The sequence below is a fragment of the Triticum aestivum genome, chromosome 7B, assembly GCF_018294505.1.
Source record: "Triticum aestivum cultivar Chinese Spring chromosome 7B, IWGSC CS RefSeq v2.1, whole genome shotgun sequence".
NCBI lineage: Eukaryota > Viridiplantae > Streptophyta > Magnoliopsida > Poales > Poaceae > Triticum > Triticum aestivum.
Window position 1 is genome coordinate 85371519 of NC_057813.1, and position 12628 is coordinate 85384146.

The 12628-nt window shown below is 40.8% G+C and overlaps 1 protein-coding gene across 1 annotated transcript; it reads left to right on the top strand.

The window, feature by feature from the left end:
- The first annotated feature begins 2496 nt into the window (after positions 1–2496).
- LOC123160685 (phosphoserine phosphatase, chloroplastic) lies at positions 2497–6714 on the top strand. Its single transcript, XM_044578533.1, has 8 exons — positions 2497–2646; positions 3287–3524; positions 3626–3758; positions 3931–4038; positions 4795–4888; positions 5234–5383; positions 5465–5518; positions 6325–6714. Exons 2-8 carry the CDS (start codon positions 3302–3304, stop codon positions 6460–6462), a joined length of 900 nt encoding a protein of 299 aa, XP_044434468.1. The 5' UTR covers positions 2497–2646; positions 3287–3301; the 3' UTR covers positions 6463–6714.
- The last annotated feature ends 5914 nt before the right edge of the window (positions 6715–12628 follow it).

Here is a 12628-nt window from a genome sequence, read left to right on the forward strand (position 1 = left end):
CATCAATGGGCCTTATACGGGCCGTATGATCGATTGACCAAACATGGGCCAAACAGACCGCATTCTGGCCATAAACGGGCTAGAGTTGGAATCTTCCGTTCATGGGCCGACCATAACGGGCCATCGTTAATAGGTCGTATTTGATGACGCTATGAAAACGGCCCAACGTATTAACGGACCACAAACAGGCCGACTGTAACCACGGGCTGAATTTGGCCCACAAGCAAAAAATGACAGTAACGGGCCGTAAGTAAACGAATGATGGAAATGAGCCCAAGAATAAATGGGCTCTAAGAAGGCCGAAAGATAACATGGGCTGGAAACGGTCCAACGGAATAACGGGTCGTTAATGGGTATAAAGTGATACATTGTTCTTTACGGGGCAGTTTCACCACGGGCCATTAATGGGTGTAAAGTGATACACTGTTCATTACGGGCCAGTTTAACCACGTGTCGTTAATAGGCCAAGAGTTACGTAGGGCCTCATATGGGCCGAAAGACGTCATGGGCCATACATGGGCCAGAAGTGAAAACGGGCTGGAATCATATTGGATGGCCCAGATGACGCTACTGGGCCTAATTTGAATAGGGTGTAACGGGCCTTGGGTTAGCGGGCTGTAAATGGGCTATATGCGAACAGGTCGTTAACAGGCTTTCCATGGGCCGGCCCGCCACCTTTTGACCAAGTCAAACGGGCCGGCCTTTTCACAGGAATGGGCCTCTGTTGGGCCGTGCCACGTGTCGACGTATCATAGGCGCCTTCTGTCCAATGAGTGGATGGCATCTGTCCCAGCGATGAGCCGACACGTGTTTCCTCCAGCCAATGATGATTTTACACGTGGAAAATCCCCATTGTTCGGGGCTGTTAACGGGTTATCGGATCCAAAACCCGACCCGATAGCTTAACGGCATTCCGTTACGGTGGATGCCACGTGTCGGTCACCCTTGAAGAAAGCAATTCTGTGACGCGCGATTTATCGTCATGGAAGTGGACACTTCCGTGATGATAATTTTGGTAATGTCATGGAACACTTCTACGACAGCACAGGTATGACTATCTTGATTCTGTCATAAAATCGTCATGGATGTACATGCATGACAGAAAACGCAACCTACTGTGACAAACACGTATCATCACAGAAGTGTATTTTTTTGTAGTGAAATCATCCTTGCTGCCCTTCCGATGATGCGTGAGTAGTTTACCACAGACCCACGGGTCCATAGCTAGTAGCTGGATGGCTTCTTCTCTCTCTTTAATCTTTAATACAATGTTCTCCTTGATGTGCTTGGAGTTCTATTTGATGTAATCTTCTTTTACGGTGTGTTTGTTGGGATCCGATGAATTATGGGTTTATGATCAGAATATTCATGAATATTATTTGAGTCTTTTCTGAATTCTTATATGCATGATTAGCTTTGTATTTCTCTTTGATCTATTGATTTGGTTTGGCCAACTAGATTGATTTATCTTGCAATGAGAGAAGTGCTTTGTGATGGGTTCAGTCTTATGTTGCTCAATCCCAGTGACAGAAGGGGACATGGCACGTGTTTGTATCGTTGCCTTAAGGATAAAATTATGGGATTTATTCATATTGATTGACTTTATTTTGTCTATCTCATGTCATCTTGCTTAAGGCGTTACTCTGTTCTTAATTTTTCATTGGTGTTCTGAACAAGGTACGCCAAATCATGAACTGTCAGTCTGTTGACCACACCCCCGGCAGGTCCATCTTATACAATTCATTGTGCTTGATGGGGCGCCACACTTGGCACTGTCAGATTACTAGCGGTCTGTGAACCGGTTACTTCCGCTTGCATGCTCGTATTCGCTTCCTCACCACCTCCACTGTCTCCCCCGTTGGAGCTGCATCATCAAATTGTACAATTGCCTTTTCCATGTCCAGCTGGTCAACAACCTGGTCGCCTGCATTCCTCATTTCCTCTTGTCCACTTGACTAGCTTGTACTTTCTCTTCTTTTTATTTACCCCCAAAAGAATCGAGATGGTACATGCCTATCGCAAAGCGAAATCCTTTTTGAGCCATCAAAGAGAGATATTGGACGTAGGGGGACGAATGGAACCTGGGGGTAGGTGCACCCGGACCCGGGTTTAAAAAAATAGTAATTGCAAAAAATGTCAAAAAATCAAGATTTTTTTTACAACAAACTTGCTCAAGTGTTACACTCGCGTGTAACCTTTTTGGGAAGAAACGACTTTCGTGGTATTGTTGGCAGGAAAAAAATTGGCACTACATTAGGGTTATATATTCACTATATATTTTCCTAGATTATTTTTTCGCTCAGATTTTTTACTGGAGTTTTTCTTTGTCGAAGTTTTTATACAAGTATGTCAGTATATAGGTCAAGTTTGTTTGTAAAATAGTTTCGAAGATTTTTATGACTTCTTTTGAATTGCAAAAAATTCCCGGAAACCTTTTTATCAGGGATTTTCCTATATTCGTGGATGGTAACAGGAGCCAATCAGTAGGCCCACTTGTCATCGGAGGATGGCAACATAGTTCAGGTACGTGGTAGGTAGGCGAGGAACGCCACTCCGCCCGTCACCAACCTTCGTTCTGCAAATCCTTCATATCGCACCTGGGCGCGCCATTCGACCGGACGAAGAATATTCTCCTGTTCTGCAAGTGTGAGTTCCCGGATCACGATCCGATCTTTCTTTTTTCGTTCGTCGCTAGATTTCATCCATGCCGCCCTCTCCTAGATTCTCTATCCGCCATGGCCGTTGGCCAGTGGCACGCGGATCCACCATACAAACAGGGCAGGGCGGGCCGCCGTGGAACCCCTGCTCTGGCCAGTACTGCCGCCGTCGGAGGTGATGCGCCGCGCCGTCCCTCTGACACGGTCGCGGCCCGCAGTGAGCAGAGCGAGGCGAGCGGCCGCGCGCGCGGCTCAGCGTGAGGAGGGCGCGGACGTCGGCCCCGGTGGCAGTCGGTCAGTCAGCAAGCCGGTCTCGGCAGAGAAGATATCATAGGCCACGCCGTAATGCTGTTGCCTGCTGTCCGTATGAATTTCTTCGTGCTCCACTTGCAGAAGCTTAATTTTAGTCCCGCGCCGGTGTTTGCCACTCTTTGCACCGCGTGGCGCATGCCTACGAGCTGTTTGATGCTTTGCGTCAACGAGCTCGAGCAGGCCTGGGGGCTGGGGCTTTTTCCTTGTGCCAGTTGCGCTGCAGTAAATGTTGTCTTCTCTTGAAGCTGGCTAGAGTAACTTGATCTTGGTGGTCGTGTTTCCTTTTGATTCGAAATTGCTTTCCTTCTGATTTACAGGCAGGTGTGTATGGTATGGCCAGTCCGATCAGTGCACGCACCAGCCCACGGCATACTCTGTCTGTTTCTCCATTATCTTCAGTTCGATCACCACATACTTCACAGTTAGCGATAAGAGCTGCAAACCCACTCTTCCCTTGTGCCAAACTCTCTCAAGCTCGTGCCGTGGTGGCAGCAGCAATGGAGGTCTCCAAGCACCTTTCCTCTTCTTGTTTAGCCAACCGCCAGCCTTCCAAAGGTTAGTAGTATTACTGAGAATTCCTTTAATTGGTTAAGCGATGTGCGTCTCCAAGAAGCATAGAGGTTAGCTTATGTAATGATTTTCCTGCTTATGTCCAGAGGTTCTTGAGACATGGCGCAGTGCTGATGCGGTGTGCTTCGATGTGGATAGCACTGTATGCTTGGATGAGGGTATTGATGAGCTTGCTGATTTCTGTGGGGCTGGGCAGGCAGTTGCTGAGTGGACGACGAAGTAAATGTCACGTTTTCCGTAGTATGTTAGTGCTTAGCATATACTACCTCCCATCATAATAAATGTCACAGTTTCCGATCATAATTCCACCCCAGTTCAAAACTGCGACACTTATTTTGGATCGGAGGGAGTATTATCTTTGGAAGAACTAACCTTGGTCTAATGTTCTCAGGGCAATGACAGGGACCGTTCCATTTGAAGAGGCTCTTGCTGCCCGGATTTCGTTAATCAAGCCATCTCTGTCCCAAGTTCAGTACTGTTTGGAGAAGAGGCCACCCAGGTAACCTTATTCAAGTCTGAACTTCAAGTTGATTCAAGAAGTTAATCACTATTTAGCTGCCGTATTTGCTTCCTGGATGGATCTTTTGAGATTCCACAGCTTTTTATTCTTAATCTGGCATGATAAGATATGTGCCACTGAAGATAACAGAACGGTCTTAGGAATGCCTAACTGATTTCACTCGGCTTCTCTTTTTATGCCAATATGAAAAATATTAGCTACACTATATGCAAAATTGGTCTGGTTCCACAAGAAAAACAACATTTCAGGATAATACCACCATATAGTCTAGGTTCTTTTTAATACCACTAAATGAGATACAAAATACTACTCCCTCCGTTCATAAATATTTGTCTTTCTAGAGATTTCAATAAGTGACTACATACGGAGCAAAAGGAGTGAATCTACACTCTAAAATACGTCTATATACATCCGTATGTGGTAGTCCATTTGAAACCTCTAAAAAGACAAATATTTAGGAACGGAGGGAGTACCTGCTTATACCACTTGAGTCTCCACCGTTAGGCCGTTACATGCCCTGCAACCACAACATAACCCTTCCGACTTATTCACCGCGTGTCTTAATAAGAGATTTCCTAATGTCAGAATCTCTGACCACAGAATAATGCTAAGATGGTATTCGTTAGTCATTTATTCAGCACTAAAACAGATGTAATTTTCGTGTTAGATACGCACATTGTTCATTGTCTTGGTTCATCCACATGTTTATCAAAAGCAATATGTTTGTATCTGCAGGATTTCTCCTGGAATCGCTGATTTGATTAAGACGTTAATAGCTAATAATACTGAAGTGTTCCTTGTGTCAGGAGGTTTCCGACAAATGATCGAGGTATATCTTCACTAACTGGCTGCACTATTGGTACTTTTGGAAATATCAGATCATGGTCAAATTTGCCTGTCCTTCAAAAATCTTCAAACTTTGATAATTGTTATATTTGGATGTCACACCAAGCTTTACTTTTAACATATCTATAGTTTGAATGCAGACATTAGTGCTAGAATTCCCATCTATATTATTTGTTGGAACATTAAACAAGGATATGTTTCTTCTCCTGATCTAAAAACTATAATTCCTTTTTTCTTCTCTTGAGAAAATTGTAAATATAATTTTGTGACTGAATTTTCACATGCATGCATAAAGCAGCCCTTAGTTTTCTATTTGTCTTCTTTCCAGCCTGTGGCATTTGAGCTTGGCATTCCTACTGAAAACATCATAGCAAACAGACTGCTATTTGGTACATCCGGAGAGTATGCTGGATTTGATACCACAGAACCCACTTCTCGAAGTGGGGGTAAAGCAGTAGCAGTGCAACAAATAAGACAGGTTTAGTGTAACTGTAACTTCCGATGTTGCATTTATGTTCTTAATTTCTAGCCCCGAAGTGACCTTGTTCCATGTGTTCAGGATCGTGGTTACAAGACACTGGTTATGATTGGAGATGGAGCAACTGATCTTGAGGTACATGTCTGGATAATTCCTTTGAAAATAAATATGTTTCTTTGGGTAAACAGCACGTATTGACACATTCATTTATCTGATGGCGGGAAGATGTGGAAGTGGCCAGTTGATGTAGCTTGATTTGTTTATTTGCAACTCTTTTCTCGCTGCTTGTGTTTTTTAATCTCACATCAGGTTGCTGCATGTTGTTCTCTTCTTTATGTGACTAGAGATGTACTTCCTCCGTTCCTAAATATAAGTCTTTGTAGAGATTTCACCATGAACCATATACGGATGTATATAGATGCATTTTAAGTGTAGATTCATTCATTTTGTTCCGTATGTAGTCCACCTAGTGAAATCTCTACAAAGACTTATATTTAGGAACGGAGGGAGTAAATAACAGGAGAGTGAATTTCTTCTATAAAATGAGGTGGCAAGAAGGGCTATAAGTGCAGACTGCACTAGTTCATCTTTTTACAGATCCTAAATCCTGTGAGACAATGACATCACTTAGTACTACCTCCGTCTCAAAATGAAAGACGTTTAGCCTACAAAACGTCTTATATTTTGAGACGGAGGTAGTACTTAGGAGTAGGGGGGTGCGGGGGACAAAACTGCTGTGACTTCCTAACGACATGTTAAATATTGATACATGGCATTTAATTCTCGTCAAAGGCCAACATGTGATCTTTTTATGAATGATGTGTACGCAGCTATTTAACCGATACTTAGTGTTATTAATTTTTAGTGCGATGAAGGAGCTATCTCTATGAGGAATGGACAAAAATGTGTGTAGCTTAATTTATATACATGTGTCCTTGCAGGCTCGGCAACCTGGTGGAGCAGACTTGTTCATCTGTTACGCCGGTGTCCAGATGAGAGAAGCAGTTGCAGCCAAAGCTGACTGGACCGTCTTTGAATTTCAAGAGCTGATTTCTGAATTGCCGCAGTTAAATACCTGACAGTGATTCTGAATCTTACAGTGTTCACACCGTGAAAGATTGTATGTTCTCAAGCTTGTGTTTAGCTGCATTACTTTATTTCACATTTCCATCATTCCTTTGATGAGATGCTGCTTGAGTTGGAGCTCAAATTTAACGGTTTTGTTTCTGAAACCTGGTGGTTATCTTGTTTTTTTTTCTTTGCGGGTTGGTGGTTATGTATCTGATACGGAAACCTGATGGTTATGTATCAATATTGAAATTGTATGGTTATGTATTGATATTGCAATTATTTAAACCCGGTTTATGTACCTATAACACCATTAACAACTTGGATTATAATTTATACACTCAGTTAAATATATGAGCAACTCCTGAAATTCTAATTCTGCTGAATTGATCTGAAACTTTGCTCAAACATTACTTATTACTATTAAATGTCATCTTTAATATAGATTGACAAGTAGTTCCTCCGTCCCATAATATAAGGGCGATTTTGGCACTAGTGTAGTGTTAAAAACGCTCTTATATTATGGGATGGAGGGAGTACTTAGCAATGGGGGTGTGGGGGATAAACTATTTTATGTGGTGGTTCAATTTTTTGAGTCATAAGATGGGCCACTTTTGTCCCAGGGCCATTCGTATGCGTCTGCACATCAACAAATGTCGTGGGAAAATACATCTTTGAAGCCCTTAGTGAATCTCGTGCGAAAATACAAGGGACAAGGATCTAAGAATAAATGCATCAGGTCATCAAATTTGTCATAAAGTTCAGAGATTGTTGTTTCAGTCTATCACATGGTATCGATTTGGTGCATCAACAAAACTACTCACTCCGTAAAGAAATATAAAAGTGCTTAGATCACTTCAAGCTAACAAAGGTTGAAAAACCTTCTTATATTATGGACGGAGGGAGTAGTTTTTTTAGATCTGCTTAGTTTTTTTTGGTATTACTAACTAAAGGGAGCATAGTACGTTGATAATGACGGGCAATACGTTTAACATATAGCCTGCATGGCAAGCTCATTTAGAAGCCCGGGGGGACGGGGGGGGGGGGGGGGGGGGGGGGGCAAACTACTTGTGATTCGACTTCGCCCATGTTCTAGTCGGGGACTTCTCCACAATGCCTTTAGCGCACGACCTAGTAGCTCACTTCGCCCATTGGCTTCGCTCACCAACAGATTTCGCACATTTTGTTTTCAATCTTTTTGTCTGCTACTACCCTGTTGGTTCAAAAAATTGGTGGAATGTATAAACTTCACGAATTTGAAAGAATTATTTTGTGAGTTCAAGAAAAGATTGTGATTTTTTTTAAAAAAATGCGCATTTAAAAATTGTTCATAAAATTCAAACAAAATTAAAATTTGTTCGTGAGTTTGAAAAAAGTTCAAAAAATTTAAAAATATTCATGAATTTGAAAATTGTTCACCAATTTAAAAAATGCGCACTAATAAAAATAGTCATGAAATTTTAAAATTTTAAAAGGAATTTAAATAGAGAAAAAATTGAAAAAATGATGAACCAAAAAATCGGTCCAAGGCTTCTAGAAGCTTCACACCGATCGGAAGCTTCTAGAAGCTTCACAATTAAGAAAAACTGTCTTTTTAGGCGATTCAAAAAAATTGTTGAAGCTTATGCTAAGGCCCATCAATAACAACCATGATCAAGGGGTGTGCACCTTTACACTTCAGGCTATGTTTGAGGGCGTAAGCACATACATTCATCTCTATAAATGCACGCACGCACACCCTATCCATATGAACACCTCTGAGAGACTGAGACGCCATATCATCTTGAGATTAACCAAGTCGTTACAAGAGCCTTCAAAGTCAATGGGAACGTCTCTACCCACTGAATGCACATCGCCTGAAGGACTGAAATAAATCTAGAAAAATGCGAGCACCGGTGTCAAGTCTAGGACTTGATCCCTGTTGGATGAGGATACCACTGTCCTCCTAATCATCCAACCTACTTGTGATTCGACTACTTGTTGGGGGAGGGGGGGGGGGGGGCGCAAACTACTTGTGATTCGACTTCGCCCATGTTCTAGTCAGGGACTTCTCCACAATGCCTTTAGCGCACGACCTAGTAGCTCACTTCGCCCATTGGCTTCGCTCACCAACAGATTTCACACATTTTGTTTTCAATCTTTTTGTCTGCTACTACCCTGTTGGTTCAAAAAATTGGTGGAATGTATAAACTTCACGAATTTGAAAGAATTATTTTGTGAGTTCAAGAAAGGATTGTGAATTTTTAAAAAAATGCGCATTTAAAAATTGTTCATAAAATTCAAACAAAATTAAAATTTGTTCGTGAGTTTGAAAAAAGTTCAAAAAAATAAAAATGTTCATGAATTTGAAAATTGTTCACCAATTTAAAAAATGCGCACTAATAAAAATAGTCATGAAATTTTAAAATTTTAAAAGGAATTTAAATAGAGAAAAAATTGGAAAAATGATGAACCAAAAAATCGGTCCAAGGCTTCTAGAAGCTTCACACCGATCGGAAGCTTCTAGAAGCTTCACAATTAAGAAAAACTGTCTTTTTAGGCAATTCAAAAATATTGTTGAAGCTTATGCTAAGGCCCATCAATAACAACCATGATCAAGGGGTGTGCACCTTTACACTTCAGGCTATGTTTGACGGCGTAAGCACATACACTCATCTCTATAAATGCACGCACGCACACACTATCCATATGAACACCTCTGAGAGACTGAGACGCCATATCATCTTGAGATTAACCAAGTCGTTACAAGAGCCTTCAACGTCGATGGGAACGTCTCTACCCGCTGAATGCACATCACCTGAAGGACTAAAATAAATCCAAAAAAATGCGAGCACCGGTGTCAAGTCTAGGTCTTGATCCCTGTTGGGTGAGGATACCACTGTCCTCCTAATCATCCAACCTACTTGTGATTCGACTACTTGTTGGGGGAGGGGGGGGGGCAAACTACTTGTGATTCGACTACTTGTTGGGGGAGGGGGGGGGGGCAAACTACTTGTGATTCGACTTCGCCCATGTTCTAGTCGGGGACTTCTCCACAATGCCTTTAGCGCACGACCTAGTAGCTCACTTCGCCCATTGGCTTCGCTCACCAACAGATTTCACACATTTTGTTTTCAATCTTTTTGTCTCCTACTACCCTGTTGGTTCAAAAAATTGGTGGAATGTATAAACTTCACGAATTTGAAAGAATTATTTTGTGAGTTCAAGAAAGGATTGTGAATTTTTTAAAAAATGCGCATTTAAAAATTGTTCATAAAATTCAAACGAAATTAAAATTTGTTTGTGAGTTTGAAAAAATTTCAAAAAATTTAAAAATGTTCATCAATTTGAAAATTGTTCACCAATTTAAAATATGCGCACTAATAAAAATAGTCATGAAATTTTAAAATTTTCAAAGGAATTTAAATAGAGAAAAAATTGGAAAAATGATGAACCAAAAAATCAGTCCAAAGCTTCTAGAAGCTTCACACCGATCGGAAGCTTCTAGAAGCTTCACAATTAAGAAAAACTGTCTTTTTAGGCAATTCAAAAAAAATGTTGAAGCTTATGCTAAGGCCCATCAATAACAACCATCATCAAGGGGTGTGCACCTTTACACTTCAGGCTATGTTTGACGATCGCCCCTACCTTTTTTAGGAGATATTATCAGTACAGATGCTCATGCGTAAGCACATACACTCGTCTCTATAAATGCACGCACGGCCGCACGCACACTCTATTCCTATGAACACCTCCGAGTGACTGAGACGCCATATCATCTTGAGATTAACCAAGTCGTTACAAGAGCCTTCAAAGTCGATGGGAACGTCTCTACCCACTGAATGCACATCGCCGGAAGGACTGAAATAAATCCAGAAAAATGCGAGCACCGGTGTCAAGTCTAGGACTTGATCCCTGTTGGGTGAGGATACCACTGTCCTCCTAATCATCCAACCACATGTTGATTACTGGGCCGGCCCATTTCTCATTTTCTTCGCTTTCTTTCCTTTCTTGTTTTTTCTCCGGTTTATTTTATTTCTTTTGTTGTTTTATCAGCTTTCTTTGGTTTCCCTTTTCTTTTTCTTTAGTTTTCTTTGATTCTTTCTCAAAAACAAATTCCTTTTTTTTGTTTTTTGTTTTTATTTTCTTCTTTCCATTTTGAATTTCTTTGTTTCTTTCTCCATTTCATCGGTTTTCTTCAGTTTTGTGTGTTCCTCAGTTTTTGTAGGGGTTTTATTATTCTTTTTTATTTTAGCTTTTTTAACACATGCCTACTTTTTCACACACAATGTACATTTTTTATATACATCAAAAACATTGTTTATGCATGTTTTAGTATCTTGAAATACAAGTTTGATTATTATTTTATATTATTTGTTCTGATGTCTACACTTTTCTACAAGTTGTACATTTTTCGTATACATATGAAACATTTACATTTTAGACTTTTACAGTACATAATTAATATATGCTTTTTATGTTTACATTTTTTATATGGATCAAGAACCTTTTCCCATATAAGTTCAACATTTTATAAATACATAATTACATTTTCAAATATAATATTTAACATTTTATAAAAATATATGTTTTTTGTCTATTTTTTCGTACAGATTGTACATTCTTGCATACATCTGAAACATTTATTTTACATACATAGAACATTTTATTTAATTAGTTGATATATTTTTTTCAATTTTTTTTTGATGGTTACCCTTTTTCACGTACGTTGTACATTTTTTGGTATACATTAGGAACGTTTTTTGTACATGTTTAATATTCTTTAAATACATGGTTAACTTTTTTCCAATATATATTTTAATGTCCACTTTTTTGTACACATTGTAAATTTGTTTTATACATCAGGAACTTTCTTTATACACATTCAACATGTTTTAAATACATGATTAACATTTTTATATATTGCCAAGTACATTTTATTTGGAAGCACGTGAACTTTGTTTCTATTGCAAACATTTAATGCTATCAGCATTATTTTTTTAACACTGTACAAACATATATTTCAGAAATTAAGTAATTGTTTGTGAAATATATGTATTTTAGACCCTTTTATTATATAAAACAAGAGAAAAACGAAAGTGGGTGAAGAAATGAAGAAACATGTTGCTGGGCCGGCCCACTAGAGGCGTCTCGTCAGGCGATGGGTGCTTCTACCTTACTATAAGCGAGGTATAGGCGTATAGCCTTGTCTCAAAAAAAAAAGCGAGGTATAACCGGACGCTATGTTTCACGCTTTGAGCGCCAAATAGGATTTACCTTCTTGCCTGGCGCACTAGTCGTGGCCACCACAGACGTGACAGTGAAGTCCAGCCTGTTCGGTAACCATTGGGGCAGGGGACTGGGAGTTTGTACGTGGGAGATTGTATAGGGATTCATATTCCCTTGTTCGGTACAAGTTGGGAACTGGATTAGGATAGAGCTCTACCTACGAATTAACAGGGTACCCATGAAAAAAAATGATGAGAATTAGCCCTCTCAACCCTCATTCCTCTTGCCACTTAAATTCTCATTCCCTCTAATCAATCAAAGAACTTTTCACCCCTCAACTCACATTTCCCACCTTTAATTCCCACGAACCAAACACGTTTTAAGTAGTTAAGCGGAACAATTTCCACGAAACTACCCAAAATTGAGTGGTCGGTAGGCCACCAAGAGCAAAATGGCCAATCTCTCTTCCCTTCACCGGCGGAATCTTCAACGTCCAAACCGATCCCGTCCAAACGATCGAGACCATGCGTTCGGCACTGCACAACCACATCTGCATGGAAGCTTGCGCTGCTGGTTAAATAAGTTAACCTTTCCGTCGTGCTGGGAGGTCAACACTCACTCACGCTACGGCGACTGTCCGGCCAATACGCACGCCGCCGAGACGAGACGAGACGTGCAACAAGGTCCTGCTTTCCACTTACGTGCATGATTAGTGAGATCTCCATCCATCTGCCGGCAAAACCAGCAAGCTAGCATGTCCTCCTGCCTACGTGATTGGTGAGACCTCGTTAATTAACCCGGCTGCACGACAGATTTCGTCGGACAAGTTTGCCTGCCTGCCTGCGAAGGTGGTAGCATCGCGCGGTACCCTACGTACAAGAGACAAGAGAGTAGGCCCCGACGCTAGATGACACCTGCAGTTGGGATACCGCTAGAATCATGACTAGCCAGAGCCAAAGCGCCCCTTCC

Bases quoted from the DNA above. Each gene is read 5' to 3' on its own strand.
- LOC123160685 (XM_044578533.1), top strand. From the start codon at position 3,302: ATGGCCAGTCCGATCAGTGCACGCACCAGCCCACGGCATACTCTGTCT. The intron at 3,525-3,625 runs GTTAGTAGTATT...GCTTATGTCCAG, and splicing joins CAACCGCCAGCCTTCCAAAG to AGGTTCTTGAGACATGGCGC. The intron at 4,039-4,794 runs GTAACCTTATTC...TTGTATCTGCAG, and splicing joins TTGGAGAAGAGGCCACCCAG to GATTTCTCCTGGAATCGCTG.